The following is a 17806-nucleotide window of genomic DNA, read 5'->3' on the forward strand; positions in this document are numbered from 1 at the left end:
GGTGCTTACTTTAATATATTTGTTGCACTTGTTAATATTAATATTATTATTAGAGTTCTGTCTCTCAGACAAATCTTTTTCAACGCCCAAAATTGCCGTTAACACTTCTACGAGGTATGTATATATGTAAAAATCAATAATGATTTTACTGCTGGCTCCACATACACAACTACATTCATGCATGAAGTAAACGTGGTTGCCAAATCATATCCTTAACAATGGAAAAGAAAAGAAAAAATATCTACATAACGTTAGCAGATTTTGGTCAGAGAAAAATTTTGCATTTTTATTCAAGTTATTAAGACAAGACAAGACGGACTCCTAAGCTAAAGATTGTATCGAAATCGAACAATTTTGAATGAATGCTAGGTAGGCAACAGTAAATCGAAATTTTGGAAGCTGCTATGACGGCTGAAGAATGATTATATGGCCTAGAAATAGATGGCACAGTGCAAGTAATTAAATAATTCGAATAACTCTACATAAATAGATAGCAAAACTTTAAATGTGTTTTTCTCAAAGCTATGTTTTTGAACTGGTGATCACTGTAACTTAAAAACCGCTTAAACTGCTTTTGAAAAACACGATTTTTTTCAAAAATTTTGATTTTTTTTTAACAATTAATTGTCGGTTTTTTTCTCGAAAATCTGAAATATATTTCCTGAGGCCGCCTTATTGCTAATTTTAAAAGGCACAAGATTATCTATTAATAAAGCTAATTTCTCCGATAGATTTTAGATAAATCTCCAAGGACTTGTGATGATTTCCGCAAGTGACTTCTGGAGAAATGGACTCCACACAAACACCGATTACTTTTACAATTATTAATTTTTTTTTTTTAATTTTGCTAAAGTCAAGTCGAAACATGATGTATTAATACAATTTTTTCATTTTTGTAAAATAAAGCAATTGACTGGCAAAAAAAATTATTGAAAATCATCATTTTTTCGTTCCTCTACTACTACTAGAGTACTACTGGAAAATGTCACCACGTACACTACCAATCCAGGGATGAACTACGGTCTCTAGAACCTCGATATATGCAGCTGAAGTCACTCCAAATGGTTGAGTGAAAATTTCCTCGTTAGTGTTTTGCATTTGCAACCGATTCTGTATCGCCGCCTAATGCTTGCAATTCACGGCGAACCTAATGATCGCATGAATGGGCGCACTTAAGAAAATTAAGGAATTCTAAGTAGGTGTGATTGGCACATATAACGACGATAATTGCATGTCTATTCATTTCTTGAGTTAAGTTGTAGTACTCCGTGTCTTTCATTAAAAAGAGCAAAAAGAAGAAATCGGGTTTCGGTTAGTTATAGCAACATACGCGCGTGTCTTCAGTGGTAAGCACCTGTGAGGGTTTTCAAAATTGTGGATTTCAACAAAAACTTTAGTAAGTGCAGACATCTCGTCATCACACATTGTCGTTATATATGTATGTATGCACAAAACATATGAAGAAAATATTAATTTCAAAGAAACAGTTATTTTATTATGCTTACTTTGTGTTATTGTAATTGAATAACACTCTAAATTTAATTTAACAGCTCGGCTAGAAAGGTCTTTTTGTCATACTTCTTTGCGTTATTGGCTCACTTTGATATTTAATTGGGCAGAGATGTTATTTTGTACATATCAGTTTGTCTTTATATATTATTTATACATATATATGTATATATATTATTTATCCCAGGGGAATAACAGTTTTTTGTTTTATCACAATATAATAGGTATATTTTTTTAGTCCGCCAATAAGAGTTATATCTCAGTGTTAATTTTTATTAACAACGAAAAAATTATGTCCCTATATAACAGTTACCAAGCAGCAGAAAAAATAAACGTGGGAAATAACTCTTATCGACAACGAAACAAATATTTCTCATCTAATAACTTTATAGTATTTTCAATTTGTAAATTCGGAAAAACTGTTATTTTTGGTTCCAAATTTGTCCAAACTCAACATGAATCTCCGAGTGAACAAACGTTCACAAGCTTGGCAACAAATTATCGGAAGTCATCGATACACAATATAGTGTAAAAACTATCGAATGCATGTGAAGTCTAATAAAAAACAAATACAAGAATGCATATCAAGGCGAATCCACAAAAGGTGATTTCGGTATAGCAAACGATTTGTGTTTTCTTGCGATTTGTTGGTTTGAAAATCAAAAGTCCCTCTCTACTTCTTTCTTGTTGCCAAGTTTTTTATCTACAAATTTTTACAATCAAACAACTAAATCACGAAATCAAAATATTTCTAACAATACACTTTAATTTTCGCGGAATCAACTGATTCCTTTGAGTTCGCTGAGAGCCGATTAACGATTTGCATTCTGTATATCGATATCAAGTCGAATTGAGTATCTAAGGTGGCGCCATTAAAAAACAGTTACTTCATTTTTCGCGATTTCGACAAGTCTGACGTCAGGTCACTTCGCAATACAAAGCAAACGAAAGTAGGAGAAATTATATGTTTGTGCAAATTCAGTGAATGGCTTGGCAATATTATGATTTAAAGTAGTATTAAAAGGTTAAGTTTAAATTTAAAGATTTAAACTAATCAAACTAATGAAAACGAAGTGCCGTGCGTTAAATTGTGAAAGCACAAATTAATATAAAACCTTTAAATTCAGTTTGTTTGCGTTTTTATGCGGAAGACGCCGTGGCAACAAAGTATGTGTGTGTGTATATAATTTTCATTGCTTTCGCCTACGTTTCTTCTTCACAAACAAGTAATGCTGAAAACAGTGAGCACCGTAAACGCAATCCCGACTCAGCTGTTCCGATCAAACTAATGAGAACCCCATGTAAATGAAAAGTTCCTTCCTTCCGTATCGTAGTACCGTAGATTTTATTTCACGATTTTTAAAAAAATCCCGTAATACTGACTCAGCTGATTGCTCTCTCACCACACAGTGTTGCCAAGCAGTACATTTCGAAACCATTTACAAAATGAACTTAGAAAAATGATAATTTTTGTTGAAATAGCTTAAAAATACTGTTGAATAATGTTAATTAAAGATAAATGAACTATTTGCATTTGTTGGTTTTTGGCTTTGGTTTATTAAACAATGAAAAATTTTAATTGATAACGCGGATGTGTGAAAAAGTGTGTAAGCAAAAATATCAATGGCAACATTGTGTCGATACAACCAAACACATACACACACAATTGTGTAAATATGTAATTAAAAGAACTCAGAGGTGAGTTTTTGTGCACGGTAAGGGATTGCAGTAAGGGACTGCGTGCGGTGTTCACTGTTTTCAGCATAATTCCCCTTCCTTTTGCTGGTTTATTCATGGGCTCTTACGACACGGCGAATACGAAAGGCGCATTCGTCTATCATTCTGGTATCCCTATGTTATTGTTGCTCTACCGAAGTCACCTTCTATGAATTCGCCTTACGGCATACGATAATTTTTTGGAGTCCCGGCCTGTAGTTAACGATATTCAGTAATTCACTTTATGTGTGCATCTAACTTTCAACTTATATTGCTAGTAAGTTTAAGAAGAAATACTATCTTTGCAGAAGTGATCAATAGAGGATATTTGCATTGAATTAAAAGTGTATGTAAATACTTCTGTAGACTGAATGCTCAAAAGTTTCTCATTTATATGACGTGGGTGGAAAGGGGGGTTGTAAACGTGTATACACGTACCATGTGTAATGCTAATATCTACTATTTGACTAAAGATATTGTCAGTTTTTATTTATGTGGATATGAAAAAGGGTGAAACTGATTTGAAATCATCGATGTATGAAGTGAAATGGAAATAGAATTTCTTTTTTAATGCACAATATTGCTTGATACAGATCTTCTAATTTTTAAAACCAAATGCATTACAGATGGTCCTCCCACCACACTCCTTTCTTTTCCACCAGTTCTTCTATTACAAACATTTTTTTTATTTTATTTATTAAAGACTTTACAAACGTGCGTGTGTGTAGACGCCGACCTCAAAAAATAAATATATTAGTGATTGGTTACTTTCATTGATGTCACCTAACCGGTTTGGTTGCTAGTCAAATTTCAAAGATGCTCAAATCCCTCGCATTAGTTTTCCACTTTCTGCACGCATTTGATATACAATAGGAACGTAGTAATATTTCTTTTAAATTTTAGGCACATTTTCCAACAAGAAGACAATATCTGCTCTACTTTACTACTAAACCCGACTGCTGTTTTGGTAATATAAGACACAGATTGCAAATTAGTTACAATTAAAATGAAGAACGTCTTGGATGTGATGTCGGTGCAAAAACGCATTGATGAGATTAAAATAAAGAAACAAAAACCTACAGATTATAGGTACAAATTGTATATATTTATAAATATGCATATTGTGTTATATTTTTCAAATAATTCAACAGAAAAATTGAAAAAAACGGTATTGTGCCACGTTTCCTGTTTGAGTGCGCCATCAAATTGCAAATCAAGCCGTTGACCTCAGCAAGTGCTGCAATAATTTATCACCGCTTCTTTAATGAGGTTTCCAGCACTGATTATGATGAATATGTAAGTTAGAAAAATACAAGTAAGTCCAATGTAGTTATGTACTTGGACATATGTAAGAGCATACTTCAAAGTGCTCACTTTAAACTAAATATATTTTTTATACAAATATTTTTGAATTTATCTTTTAACTATTTTCAAATTTACACTTTATGCTGGTCAACGTTTTCTACAGCTTATTGCCGCTTCTGCATTGTACTTGGCCGGCAAAATTAAAGATGATCCTGTAAAGATTCGTGATGTTATCAATGTCGCTCATAGTACACTGAATCGTGGCTCTCAACCGCTAGAATTGGGAGATGAATACTGGTCGATACGTGATGCTATAGTACAAGCGGAGTTACTAATTGCGCGCGTCTTGAAGTTTGATTTGAATATTGAACATCCACATAAGGTACTAATGTAGCGTACGAAAATTACCACATAAAACTAACACTTTTGCTTTTACCTTAATTCCACTAGTATTTACTCTATTACATGAAGTCACTGCAATCTTGGCTAGGCCCCACTGTCTGGTCTTCAGTGCCAATTGCAAAGGCTGCTGCATCTTTTCTGCAAGATTTTCATCATAGCCCAAAAATTTTATCTCATAAGCCATCACACGTGGCCATATGCTGCCTTTCACTAGCCCTGCAGACATATGGCGTGCAAGTCCCTCTGGCCGATGAATCTGACGATGCTTCTATGTGGTATGCTGTAAGTTTTGTCATATAACTTTTTATTAAGAATGTAAGAATTAAGTCAGAAAACCACACTTTCAGCCGTTTGTTACCGATTTGACAAAGGAAAAACATTGGGAGATTATTGAGGACATAATAGAAACTTACAAGCAAGAAAGTGAAATCAACAGTGTTTAAAATGATTGATGGACAACAATCAGCTCCAGCAAACGTAGATACGTACATACAAGTATATTCGAATTTGTGATAGGGAAATTCTTCAAGCTATAGAATTGGCTTTGGTGTGTTTCTTCTTCTTATCTTAGTTTATCTCCACTGAACCTGAATTCCATTAAAATTGAAAGCATACCTGCATACAACCCATACTACGCTGTAAATGAAGTTAATTACGTATAATTTTGATTTAATAAAACCTTATTTACATACATACATATGTATTTAATATCATTATTAATATTTTTATTTGTTAAGGAGACATGCAATATAACCCTAGCGTAATTATAAAATGATTTCTACTAGACTAATGCTGAATCTAATGCTTATGCCTGCTTTTATGTTTCTCGCTGCGATGTTCGCGCTCTCGGTCATCACGTTTCAACGAACGCGATGAACTGTACCCGGGCGAAGGTGATCTACGCGGACGTGGTGAATTTTCGTAGCGAGTTGACTTTGATAGGTACGATGTACGTTCAGCGTACCGTTTTGGCGAGTCTGAAGGCGATCGTGATCGATTGCGTCTTGAGGTTTTAGCGCTCCGCGTGCTGCTAGAAGCAGGTGAAATCTCGCGCCGTGTGGTGTATGGCGAACGTGAGCGCTTGCAGCTGGATCGTGCTGGTGAAGAACGCGAGCTGCTGCTTTGATATTGTACCGGCGATGGTGACCGTTTAAGGCGTCGCGCACGCTTACTTGTACTATCCGGAGATTCACTGCCACGCCGATTGTCTTTTGTATTCACAAAAGTGAGCGGAGAATCCGTCGCATCGTTATCCTACAAAGCAAAAAACAGAAAAAAGCAATTATATAAAATGCTAAAAAAAGAAAATATATTTGCATGGTCCACCTTTTTCAGCAGCTTTCGCCTAAAATGCTCCACTTGCTCACTTATGGTCCAGCCAGATTTTAGTTGTCGCATGCCCGCTTCCAACTCGTCTTGATATTGCATCGTTTTCACTTCAATTTCACGCAACTTTGTGCGTTTATCATCATCGTAATTCTGTGCAATATTGCTATTATTCTGCTCGTCGTCGCTAGAGTCATAGAACTTTGGTGCTTGCGGCGGATCCAGTGTATCCCATTTGCTAGTGGTAATTGCCTGTGCTTCAACTTGTTCGGGATCAACTGTTTCCCACTTTGATGGTATAAATGCGCCGCCTTTTGCATTAGCTTTCAACTGAGAGTCACTAAGCTCAGGTGGCAGTTTCTCCAAAGGTATGCCATCGATATCTTCGTCCACTGGAAATTAAAAAAAAAATGCCAACTTTTAATGTTTCAAAAGATATCATACGATTTTGCAATTTACATGGTACACCGTCGATATCATCATCTTCCTCATCGATGCCTAGGCCTCGCTGCGTTGGTGTGCTTTTCTGGATCGACATTGCTTCCGGCAGGCCGCGCATCAGCGCGCTCTTCAGTAAAGCTGCCCCATCCAATGGCACGCCATCTAAATCTTCATCATCCTTTTCATCGCCGGACATTGGAGCACCATCAATATCTTCGGGCGTTTCTTCAACGACGTCTTCGACTGGTGGTGGTGATGGCACAATCTTCGTATTTAAACATATTTGATGTTTAAGAAAATGTAATCTTCATATATTTGTGTATTAATTGTGTACCTGCTTGCCCAAGAACACACCCTTCAATTTAGCCAAAAATTCTTTAGGATATATTGTCCATTCCTCCCAAGCGCGTATCACTTTGATAACACGTGATTTTAAGCCCTCTGCCTTTAGACGACTCTCCATTAATGTGAAAAAATTGTGCATATTTTCGAAGACTTCTACCAAATGTTTTTCAATACTGGGGGAAAATATTTTTGTTTTTGTTTTTTTTTTTTAGATTAAGATATCTATAAATAAGAAACACATACGCTTTTCTGAAGAACGAAGCATTTGAGACTTTTACAGTGCAGTTATGCAGAAGATCTGAGATCAGGTAGAGACGTGCGATTTTCTTCGATGCCAATGTGTCTGGGTTAGACAATGATTCGGCGATACATTCACAAATTTCATCTGCAGCATCGGCATGTTCAATACAAAATATCATTGCATCACCTACACGCGAGCGTTCTGGTGTAATATGACGCAAGAGGTCTTCTAGCCGATCACGTTGGCTAAAATAAAAACAAAATTAAAGGGTGTTTAGGAAGGCACTTTCTGAACTTTTTAAGACATCTGTATTTTAGCAACATACGCATTTGAAAGTGCACCCTTGTGTACAACAGTTGCATCGGGATCAACGACCAGTTCATCAGGCATGCCCATGGTATAAAAGTTCGCTATAGGCGGCTTCCAAATCGGACCGCTTTTGAACATTCGAAACTCCTTCTCATTCCATTCTGCGGGTGTGTCGCCTTGCAGTAGAGAGAATAGCTTCCAACGATAATAAATATGTGCGGGGCTTTCATTGTCGAATAGAAATGAAAATAATGGATTTTCTATTTCTCGACTCATGATCAATGCCTCAAACATGGGGCCTTCACGTATGACAAATTCGATCATGCGGTGAATAATATTGAGCACAGCTCTAAAATTCAATAGGAGTACATTAATCAAACCCCATTATAGTGATTACTAAAACTTACTTTTCGGTTGGAATGAATACTTTCACGATAGATTTATAAAGAATCTGAAAATGGAAGAAAAAGTTTAATATAAAGTATTAACTTATGGTACAGGTTAGACTATACTTTCTCCATATTCTCTTTCTCTTCATCTGTGGTATATTCTTTATAGTTGATTCTTGGCAAAGTTTGCGCATCTGCAGGTGGAGGTTGTGCGTTAAACGGTAGACCGGATGGTGGTGGTGGCAATGTTAGCTCCAAAAGCGTGGGTGGTATAAAAATAGGTTGATTCATAATAGGTACGGATTTGCCCCAACCTAAACGCATTTCATAGCCCATAATGTATCGACCATTTAGTGTTTTCAGTGCTCTTTCGGCATCTTTGCGACTCATATAAGCTACAAAGCCACAATTACGGCCACGTTGTTTTTCCTCCTCAGAGCGGGGCCACATGATTTTTATACTAGCAAGGGGGCCATATCGACCGAAAATCTCCATAAGTTGTTGTTCCGAGATCTTTATAAATAAAAAAAAACAAATGCATATATAGTTATAAAAAATTATATTTGAATATACTACATAAATACCTTAGGACTGAGGTTTCCCAAATATAGATTAGTTGTATTAGGGTCCCCAGTATCAAAAGATCCGGTTTCCCGTGCTTCTGGTGCAGTTTCAACGACTTGTTGTACTACCGCCTGGCCAGCTAAATGTTTATATTTATGACGCTCTTCACGTTCCTCTTGTATTCTGTTAATTACCATACATTTTTTTAATTTATTACATTTTTTTGTTTTCAAACTTACTGTCTCAATTCTTCTTTAAATAATTCCAAATTGCTCTTTTTCTTTTCCTGGCTCTTCTTTTTAAGTGGAACTGAATCCTTTTTGAGATCGGAAGCTAGCATTTTGGCATATTCTTGAGCTTTTTCTGCAGCACTTTTTTCGTCCAGCTTTGATCCGGGCTTGTATAACTTGCCCTTCTCTCGATTATCCTCGCCTTAGAAAGTGAGTTAAGGGCATTAAATAAACTTGCGTACACATCTGCATACTTACGTCGCGAGCCGGCATCGTATGTACCTGCCTTCACCCAAACTTTAGACGAGGCACTGGGGGATTCTTGGAAAGTTTCAACGAACTCTTTAAACACCTGTCAAAACACAGTATTTCATATATATCTTTTCATTACATTTTTTCATATAAAAGCCTTACATGGGCCGCCGCTGCCTCATCCTCTTTTTTCTTCTGTTCTTCTAATTCTTTTTTGGACAAAGTGCGTTTGCCCATGTTCCCAACGGCAAACGCCTCCAGTTTCTTTTCGCTGATACGCTAAAGAATGAATTTATTTTAATATTCACGTAAAACTTAAAAAAAACTTATATATTACCTTCATTTTAGCAAACAAAACTATTCAATTCATAAATTCAAGGAAATTTCTGCATTTGCACTATGAAAAACGTTCTGCTTTTAATTGAATATGCCATTCGCAATAATAGAAGCATATGTGCGAGTTTTTGTATCAATATATCGACATCTTTGCGCCGGCAATCATGCATGCGCTATCGGAACAACACGAATATATCTAGCGAAGAACTCTCACTCTAGCAGAAGTCCACAGCAAGAAAAGATTGCTGCCACCGGCAAAAGCTCTGTTTAGAAGTTTTATACAAAAAAAAACCAACAAGAAAGAATAATTAAGGGGCAACGTCACATTTAATATTGAATTGAAGTGCAAGTTTTTACCGGATAAATTTTTATTTCCAGATATTGCCAATAAGAAAAAAAAACTATTTACAAGCATGTTCTCATATAAAAAAAAATTTTAAAGTTGTGAAAAAGTAGAGTTTAAAAAGTACATGAGCAATACAATTTTTCCGTACTTGTAGCCTGTAAGATTTTATAATCATTGACCTAAGTTAGGTTAGGTTAGCCAGGTTGCTTGTCTACGGCAAGACACTCGGCGGCCCTAAGGTCCATTGTGATATCTGCATTTGATTTCGTTCCTCTATCTAAGTTGCTTAAGCCACTTAGGTCTTTTTGAGAAGATAATCCTCCAGTCCAGAGGTCAACGAGGTAGATCAGTTATGTAAAGATTTTTTTGACACTTTTTAAATAGAGTAAACATCTATTTTTGTTGTTGCTTTTGTAATGTGTGTGTTTATTTAGTAAATGTGTGTACACATTTTTTATTTGCTTTTTTATTTGTTGTTGGAATTCTCGATCAAAGATATTATTGACAAACTGTAGACTTAATAATAAAGAAATGAAATTAAATATCAGCAACTCTACTTACGATTGCACATTCGTCTGGACCATTTAATTGAAAATATTGCCGCTGTAGCAAAAATTTGAGGATTGTGATATATGTTTATTATAAGTTTCCCTCCCTATTGTATGGTAAGTAAGATATTGGCACATCCCTTGTGAAAATATTTCGTATTTCATATGAGAATAGACCAACAAAAGTTCAACACTTCCACAAATTACATATTTAATATACAGAAGATATATAAATCAAATATTATAAAATCGAACGATATATTTCCGCTCTTTCGTAACAATCAAGGTTTTCGTGAAACTATTTCAAAGAACTTTTGCACACAATAAATAAAAACCAGCTACAAACTCTCACTTTTTGTAGAGGATAGAAAATGCCACACATTCGCCTACTCAACTTGTAACAGTTTGAGAAAAGAAATCAAAACTTTGCAGCTCTGGCGCAGGGCGATATCAATGCGACATTTTGCGAGAAAAGAAAATACCAAGGTAAATCTTTAAAGGTGGTATCGGTAAATCAGCTGAATTTTTTTTTTCTTTTGCCGTGTCCATGTCGCTGTCAGCCTAGAATGAAACAAGGCGAATTCATTTTTTTGTTTTCTACTTCGCCATTACTTTGCTTTGCCAATCAAACGCACAAAACATTGTTGTTGGTCTAGTGCCGCCCCCTTTATTGAATGCGCCTTGGAAAATACCATTGATTAGATGATTTTCTGCTATATGCATATATCACAAATTTGTTATTATTTCTTAGAAAATTCGATCCAAAACTCAGGATCAAATACATTAAAAAAGTCCATGAAAAAAAATCGAGGAAAAAATATCGGAATGGAAAAATATAAATATCGATTTATTATCGTATTTCATCGAATTTCGAAGTTAATTGAAAGTATAGTCAAGGTGTTATTAAGCTTAAGCACTCATATCACGTAGCAATGCATTTATATAGTATTTTGTGATTTTTTGTTTACTACTGCTGTGAAACTTCCACTTGTTTATTTATTAGTTGCCAATGTTTTATTTTTCAATGCGTTGTGAATATATTCATACAAAAAAATAATGATTTGTCGATTGTGTCTAAAAGATATTACCGAGGTAATAAACATTTTCGACGAAATAGGCACTGAATTAAATGTGGCCGCTGTGCTGGCTAAACACTTTTGGTTCGAGGTAAGTTCATAAAATGACAGGATCATGAAGCTTGAATTGTAATGCCTTTTACTTTGGTTCTACCACCAAGCCAAGAAGCGACGACCCCATATCAACAGCAATATGCAATTCCTGTTGGATTAGCGTATCCAACTTCAATGAGTTTTACTTAGGTGTGGAAGAGGCTCATCGTCTACTAACCGAACGATTTTTATTGAAGAGTGATGTTGCACCAAGGGGCCGTAAGCAACATAGTTATTCGGTTAGTGACGAGAAGGTAGTCGATGAATGGTTACAAACAAGCTTATCAACCACACTATCCAAAACTGAGAGTGGTGGAGAAAAAGAGAAAATAGTAGACGATTCATTCGAAACCCCTAACCAAAATAAGTCGACTACCGATGAGGAAAACCACGAGGAACCGAAGTTGCTTAAGAACGAACTGTTATGGAACGATGATGAACGCTCTATTTACAGTGAATCTTTTATAGAAGATGTGATGGGTCTTGTTGAAGAAAGCGAAGGTACTTTAGTTTATTTTCACATAGTGCTTTTTTACCTGACAGATATTCTATGATTAATTGCAGATGCACTTGCTTTGCCACCTGAAAAAAAGCTGCGGGTCACTCGCTCGAATACAAAAAAGAACTCGGAGCACAACAAAAGCAGTTCAAATATTGATGCACCAATAAATCCCGATGAGGAGAAAAAAGCAGAAACTGAAAATTCTATAGGAAATAAGAAACGACGCGGACGGCCACCGAAACTTAGATCTGAAACCACTGACGATGAGTCGCCGAAAAAAGAAAAGTCAAAATCAAAGAAGAATTCAAACGAAGGAGATGATTCCCAACAAGAAAGTTACGAGGAACGAATGCGACAAATCGATGAAAAAATTGCGCAATGCATTCGCTTAATTTGTGACATCTGTGCATCCGAGCAGCCGACCTTTTCCCAATTGCGCAAGCATATGGAAAAAATGCACCAGTGTAAAGGATATGCAACTTGTTGCAATAAAAAGTTCAACAAACGCGCACTGCTGGTGGGGCATATTGAAAAACATATAAATCCGGATTGTTACAGGTACACGTATTTGCGGCATTTGGAATTTTAAAGTTCAAATATTCTATGTTCTAATTCTCTGTAGATGTGAGTCGTGTGACAAAACATTTGCGGACAAACAATGCATGCGGAATCATTTCTTGATCAAACACCAGCCTGAAGAAGAAAAGCAATACCAATGTGAGCATTGCCCCAAGCGATTTGCGCGCCCCTATATCCTCGAACAACACCGCCTTATTCATGAAGAACGTAAACACATCTGTGAAGTCTGCAATAGGGGGTATATAGTAAATTTAAAATCTAATTATTATTTTTTAAGTCGAATTCTTTGCATATTTTAAAGGTTTGCCTCATACAACTGGCTCGGCACACATATGAAGACAATGCACTCGGGCTATGGGGCCACTATGTGTGATGTTTGTGCGAAGGTTATACGAGGCCGCACAGCCTTTGCGCGCCACCAATTAGAACACTCCGGCATTGTATTGCCAAAGGTCCAATGCGATAAATGCGGGTCCTGGCATAAAGATAAGTACAGTTTGCAAAAACATAAACGACGTCATAACGATGACGGAACAGTGCACGTTTGTAGTATTTGTGGTAAGGTGGCACCAAATCGTAGTGCTCTCCTCAGCCATCAGCGGTATGTACATAAATCTGCGCGCGCATTCGAGTGCAGTGTTTGCAAGAAGGCTTTTAAGAAAGCCATCACTTTGAAGGTACAACTGAAGCATCCTCACAACGAGTTGTTATAATATCTATTTGTAAATTTATAAATTCTCTACAGGAACATATGACCATGCACACTGGCGAGGTTTTGTACAGTTGTCCGCACTGCCCAAAAACTTTTAATTCCAATGCGAATATGCATTCGCATCGCAAAAAAATGCACCCAAAAGAGTTTGAAGAGACGCGCAAACAGCGACGCGAAAACGCCGCCAAACCTGTTATTCCTGCTGATGGGAAAGAGGATGCAACAGACTCTAAAACGGAAGAAAAGCAATACAAATCAAATTTAGATAACAGCAGTGATGATTCCTTGCCGCAAGTGATTCTTATTAAATCAGACGATGGACGCGAAACACACAATATATTGGTGACAACTGAGGAGGGTTTCAGTGACAACGACGAGGATGGGAATACTAATGAAAACAGTATAGTTTTTACCATTAATTAAAATATATTATTAGCGTTTGTAATTTTATTTCCTTTTTATTTGCATATTCATTTTAAATACATTTATAGAATATCCTTTAAAATCATGTGTTCGTTTTTGTCCATAATTACGCTAGCATAGGCATGGAATAGATAGTTGAAAACTAAGTGAATTTCTAGCGTTTATAAAAAGTCAAAATGTTGAATGTATAACATCTTATGCATAATATACTAATTCATAATCACATTTCTATACCAGATATCAAATTATACTAACCACGCTCGCATATAATTTCAACGGCATTCGGCTCCATCAGTATAGATTCCAAGCAGCGATGTACTGCCGAGCCGAGTATCTCATCCAGCAAAAAATTTACAAGACTGAAAAAATAAAAATTGTAAAAATGAATTTAAAAAGCTATCGACTTTCCATGATGTTGCTTTTTTATACTAACTTCTCGTCTGTTACGAAACGCCAAAGGTTCATTTGCAAATAATGGGTATCCACTTGTACTTGTTGTAGACCAAATTTACTAAATGTGCGTAAACGCACACATTCCAAAAGCGTCTGCATAGGCATTGCGAGTAACTCCATTAAAATAATTTTCAAGCGAAATTAAAACTCATTTACCTTTAAGCCAATTTTTATAATTCCAGTCACAATCGAAACTTTCGAAAAATCCACGTTGGTAAAAATGTCAACACGCTCCGAAAATAAACGATGAATATTCGAGACATAACTAGACTCCAATTGTGATGGTGTATAATTAGACCAATTGGAGCGATACTGCTGTTTAGATGTGGTTAAAGTGCTGAAGTGGGTCTTGCGGCTTGAATCGCTGCTGGCTGTCGTGCGCACACCCGCCTCATAAAGACTGGCAACAACAGACTCAATAGAGCCGAGTTCCTCCACAACGCGTTTCATTACAGCTCGCACTGAACGCGGCTCGAGACAATTTAGCCAATCGCGTGTTTCAACACTTTTACGAAGCATCTGAAATTTGCAGATGGTTTACCGGCGGTACAAGTGAACAATTTATGCATAAGTATTGATATACCTGTGAAATATTTGTACCCTGCAAACGCACATACGCATCAAGTAGTGTTTGAGCAGTCTCGCGCATTTCTGCGCACATTTCAGTTTCATGTGTTAATATTGCACTATTCTCCGAATCGATTTCATATAAGTCGTCAACCAAAGTAATCTAAATTTTATAGCACGTAAAGGAGTCACTTATTGGAAAACGTCATTGCATAATTACCAGTGTGTGTACACCATTTTGTTCCATTTCGAGACAAGTTTTTGACAAAACTAACAGAAGATTAGGGGGGCTTGAACTTGAAGCGTCGGCGAAAGAACACATAACGCTCGAAATGTGGCGCATAAAGCCTGAAAACACACATTTTATATTATAAGATTTCAAATGTAATTACATAATTGCCATACTAACCAATTAACAAGTTTTCCCGTATGCCTTCCACGCATAGATCTCTTTTGTATTCTGCCTTAATATTGAAAGACCAGTCGGTCTGCAGAAATACCAATAAATCTTGTAGTACTCCTTTCACCTTCTCCACCATAGAGATGTACAAATTGGTGATTAATTCATTTAAGTTAGAGCTATTACTGTCACTTTTAGCGGATACCAATGCCAATCGCACTGAGCTGAGACTATCGGAGAAGTGGTCTTTCAAAGTTTTGGTGTGGACCTCGCAAAGTTGATGTGCTGCTGCGATTATGATGTCTATTGTGTTGCGTTGTATATCCAACCCGCGACAAATATTGCGCATGGCCAGCAGACGTCGGTGGAGGCGATCCAGTGCGCGCAACATTATTTGCGTATCACCAAAGCCTATGTCCGATTCAACACGATCTTGCACGAGCGTCAAGTATTTGTCGACATTTTGATTTAGAAATATATTTAATTGGCTCAAAGCATGCAATTGGAAATCATCGCTGGAATGACAAATTTTCTAAACAAATTGTATAGATATTTATAGTAGGCTTACCTTTCCTTGTCATGGCTCTTTGCAACAAACATGTCAAAGAACGAAGTAACTACTAAAGTCAAGTCATTAAGGAATCCTTCTATGCCCATATCCACAAATTCAATCATATCGCGTTCAGTTTGATCCTTATAAAAAAAAAATTAAAATAGGTTTTTTGTTTCATTGTACATTATTGCATTTTATACTTGCAGCAGCACAATTTGTTCGTGCAAACGCTTTGACGCACATGTCAACATCTCATTAGCTAAATCAGATGGCTTTTCCTCCAACTGCAATAACAGCTCACCAATTTCACTTAATGATTGCGCTGTATTGCTAGCCATTTGAAAGTCCGTCCGCAAACGCTCCTTCAAGTCAAGCAAAATAGCGTCACAGTCCCGCTGAATACCATCAAACGAAGGTTGTTGGCCATATTGTGCGAAAACTTTTTGTGCATGTAAATAGTCTTGAACTGCTTGTGCATAATTTTGCTCCTCAATAAGACTCTTTAATTTTGCTGGTAACGAAGATAAAAACTGCAATCTTTTAAGTAGAGAGTGCTTTTCGGATAGACGGCATAGTTGCGATCGAGTGCCTTGCAACGTGTCAGTAATCTGCTCACTAAATGATGTGATTGTATTCATTTTTGTGCGTAGTAAGTTCATATCCGACTCCATTTGCTTGAAGTCATTTTTCATTTTGCGTATAGTGTCTGTCGCCGAGATAAATTTATTGTAATTTTCATAGACCAATGTCTGCATGTCCGAATGTAGTGTTTGAGTGTCTTTGATTACTGCCGTTTCAGTGTCCATGATCTGCTTTAAAGTGCAATCCTGCGTACCAATAAACAAGAAAATAAGAATTTGTGTGAGAAAGTAAACTAGAATTGGAATTGAATCTACAAGCAGCAACTACTTAATTACCTTGAGTAACTTCTCCAAATACTTTTCGGCGTCGAATGTGGAACTATCCATATCATATGGATTTGCTGCTTTTTCCGTCATCTTTCAACAATAATTAGAGAGCTGTAAATTAGAGCAAATCTACAAAATGCAATTTTAAGTGAATTGTTGTCTATCAGCTGTTCGAGATGTGCCATATACTTAGACATATATATATATTTATGCTGTATACAGAGTGTGCTTTTTATGTTTAATTGGCAAATATAAAATGTTTTCATATGAAAATACAGTAGAATGCAAGTGAACGTTTGTGTAAGTATGGAGTCTCCAAGTCAAGGCGCATTCATTAAAGGTGGTAGCACTAGACCAACAACAATGTTCTGTACGTTTGATTGTCAAAGTATTGGGAAACTAGAAAACAATTAATCAATTCGCATTGTTCATTCTGAGCTGACAGCCAAATGGACACAGCGAAAGAGAAAAAAAAACAAATCAGCTGATTTACCAACCCTACCTTTAATAGATTTGCTTTGCTCCAACTAAACAATTATTTATCACTTTTTTAGAAACTTATGATTTTATCTGTGCTTCTAACTTTAGACAATTAGCGTGTTTTCTTGAGTTATCCAGCTTAGTATCCCGATCAATCCCCCCGGTAACGATCCGGATCATTTTTATGCGCATTGGCAACTTTGATATAAAATTTCTGTTTTGGTAGTAAAAATAGTTGTGTTCTATAACACAAAAATTGTATAATATTTATTTCTAATTTTTGCAAGTAGACGTACATTAACGTCAAAAAATTATAAATCACACAAATATACATAGAGCTAATAATACGTTTACATATAAGTATATGATCTACTTTTTCGTGCTTAACTCCACACCCGGAATTAAAAAGTCAGTAAACGTCATTTCCGGATTTTCTCCAACTGATATTTATTATTAGCAGCCAAATGCGCACATTTAAATTAGCTAATCCTTCTCCTTCTAAATTAGCTATTGTTAATAATAATTAAACAAACTAAAAACACCGAAATATTTCACCAAAATAATTTCTATGAAGAAAAACCTTTCACAACAGTATTGACAGCTGATTGTCAATTTTGCAAGCAATCTGCCATATGTGAACGCGTAGATTAATTTTGAGGGTTATTGGTAATTAATGTATATGTGATCGTCCGAATGGATACAAACGCTCCGGCTTTCAAAGTATTCGATGCGGTACCAGCTGGTGGTAGTAGAGGAAGAGGAAGGCCTCCTCTGCGTTGGAAAGATCAGGTGGAGAAGGAC

The 17806-nt window shown here is 36.3% G+C and overlaps 5 protein-coding genes across 6 annotated transcripts in view; 2 read left to right on the forward strand and 3 right to left on the reverse strand.

Moving 5' to 3' along the window:
• LOC128868744 (uncharacterized) overlaps positions 1–108 on the reverse strand; it is a 47808-nt gene extending 47700 nt beyond the window's left edge. Inside the window, exon 1 of the mRNA XM_054111188.1 lies at positions 10–108. The gene's annotated coding sequence lies outside the window, so the exon portion shown is untranslated. The remainder of the gene's footprint in view (positions 1–9) is intronic.
• A 3279-nt stretch (positions 109–3387) lies between these two features.
• LOC128866552 (cyclin-Q) lies at positions 3388–5627 on the forward strand. 2 transcript variants are annotated; one of them, XM_054107377.1, is made up of 6 exons: positions 3388–3571; positions 4129–4314; positions 4377–4521; positions 4694–4912; positions 4981–5214; positions 5280–5627. In XM_054107377.1, the coding sequence occupies exons 2-6, from the start codon at positions 4232–4234 to the stop codon at positions 5373–5375; spliced, it is 777 nt and encodes a 258-aa protein (XP_053963352.1). In that variant the 5' UTR covers positions 3388–3571; positions 4129–4231; the 3' UTR covers positions 5376–5627. The 2 variants fall into 2 exon arrangements, with proteins under 2 accessions (XP_053963352.1, XP_053963351.1); XM_054107376.1 differs by having other exon boundaries at positions 3388–3502.
• Positions 5628–5639: 12 nt separating this feature from the next.
• LOC128866551 (U2 snRNP-associated SURP motif-containing protein) lies at positions 5640–9477 on the reverse strand. The gene is made up of 13 exons (XM_054107374.1): positions 9367–9477; positions 9192–9308; positions 9036–9129; positions 8787–8979; positions 8568–8730; positions 8107–8496; positions 8002–8045; positions 7611–7943; positions 7288–7530; positions 7034–7217; positions 6718–6964; positions 6259–6650; positions 5640–6186 (listed from the first exon to the last, which is right to left on the reverse strand). Exons 1-13 carry the CDS (start codon positions 9370–9372, stop codon positions 5731–5733), a joined length of 2862 nt encoding a protein of 953 aa, XP_053963349.1. The 5' UTR covers positions 9373–9477; the 3' UTR covers positions 5640–5730.
• A 1685-nt stretch (positions 9478–11162) lies between these two features.
• Positions 11163–13660, forward strand: LOC128866413 (transcription factor grauzone). Its single transcript, XM_054107121.1, has 6 exons — positions 11163–11426; positions 11497–11929; positions 11993–12488; positions 12553–12747; positions 12811–13186; positions 13255–13660. The coding sequence occupies exons 1-6, from the start codon at positions 11316–11318 to the stop codon at positions 13642–13644; spliced, it is 2001 nt and encodes a 666-aa protein (XP_053963096.1). The 5' UTR covers positions 11163–11315; the 3' UTR covers positions 13645–13660.
• A 226-nt stretch (positions 13661–13886) lies between these two features.
• LOC128866412 (vacuolar protein sorting-associated protein 51 homolog) lies at positions 13887–16710 on the reverse strand. The gene is made up of 9 exons (XM_054107120.1): positions 16535–16710; positions 15818–16444; positions 15633–15757; positions 15074–15579; positions 14885–15012; positions 14681–14827; positions 14254–14616; positions 14078–14190; positions 13887–14003 (listed from the first exon to the last, which is right to left on the reverse strand). The coding sequence occupies exons 1-9, from the start codon at positions 16613–16615 to the stop codon at positions 13895–13897; spliced, it is 2199 nt and encodes a 732-aa protein (XP_053963095.1). The 5' UTR covers positions 16616–16710; the 3' UTR covers positions 13887–13894.
• Positions 16711–17806: the final 1096 nt, after the last annotated feature.

This window comes from Anastrepha ludens, chromosome 6 (assembly GCF_028408465.1).
Source record: "Anastrepha ludens isolate Willacy chromosome 6, idAnaLude1.1, whole genome shotgun sequence".
Taxonomy (NCBI): domain Eukaryota; kingdom Metazoa; phylum Arthropoda; class Insecta; order Diptera; family Tephritidae; genus Anastrepha; species Anastrepha ludens.

What these genes read in the sequence shown, in the direction of transcription:
- LOC128866552 (XM_054107377.1), top strand. Translation starts at nt 4,232, where the DNA reads ATGAAGAACGTCTTGGATGTGATGTCGGTGCAAAAACGCATTGATGAG. An exon ending in CAAAAACCTACAGATTATAG is followed by an intron (nt 4,315 to 4,376) that starts GTACAAATTGTA and finishes ATAATTCAACAG; the next exon opens with AAAAATTGAAAAAAACGGTA. An exon ending in ATGCTTCTATGTGGTATGCT is followed by an intron (nt 5,215 to 5,279) that starts GTAAGTTTTGTC and finishes CCACACTTTCAG; the next exon opens with CCGTTTGTTACCGATTTGAC.
- LOC128866413 (XM_054107121.1), top strand. Translation starts at nt 11,316, where the DNA reads ATGATTTGTCGATTGTGTCTAAAAGATATTACCGAGGTAATAAACATT. An exon ending in ATAAATCCGGATTGTTACAG is followed by an intron (nt 12,489 to 12,552) that starts GTACACGTATTT and finishes AATTCTCTGTAG; the next exon opens with ATGTGAGTCGTGTGACAAAA. An exon ending in AGAAAGCCATCACTTTGAAG is followed by an intron (nt 13,187 to 13,254) that starts GTACAACTGAAG and finishes AATTCTCTACAG; the next exon opens with GAACATATGACCATGCACAC.
- LOC128866412 (XM_054107120.1), bottom strand. Translation starts at nt 16,615, where the DNA reads ATGACGGAAAAAGCAGCAAATCCATATGATATGGATAGTTCCACATTC. An exon ending in AACAAATTGTGCTGCTGCAA is followed by an intron (nt 15,758 to 15,817) that starts GTATAAAATGCA and finishes TTTTTTTATAAG; the next exon opens with GATCAAACTGAACGCGATAT. An exon ending in AAAATGGTGTACACACACTG is followed by an intron (nt 14,828 to 14,884) that starts GTAATTATGCAA and finishes TATAAAATTTAG; the next exon opens with ATTACTTTGGTTGACGACTT.
- LOC128866551 (XM_054107374.1), bottom strand. An exon ending in TGGGAAACCTCAGTCCTAAG is followed by an intron (nt 8,497 to 8,567) that starts GTATTTATGTAG and finishes TTATTTATAAAG; the next exon opens with ATCTCGGAACAACAACTTAT. An exon ending in TGATATCGACGGTGTACCAT is followed by an intron (nt 6,651 to 6,717) that starts GTAAATTGCAAA and finishes TTTAATTTCCAG; the next exon opens with TGGACGAAGATATCGATGGC.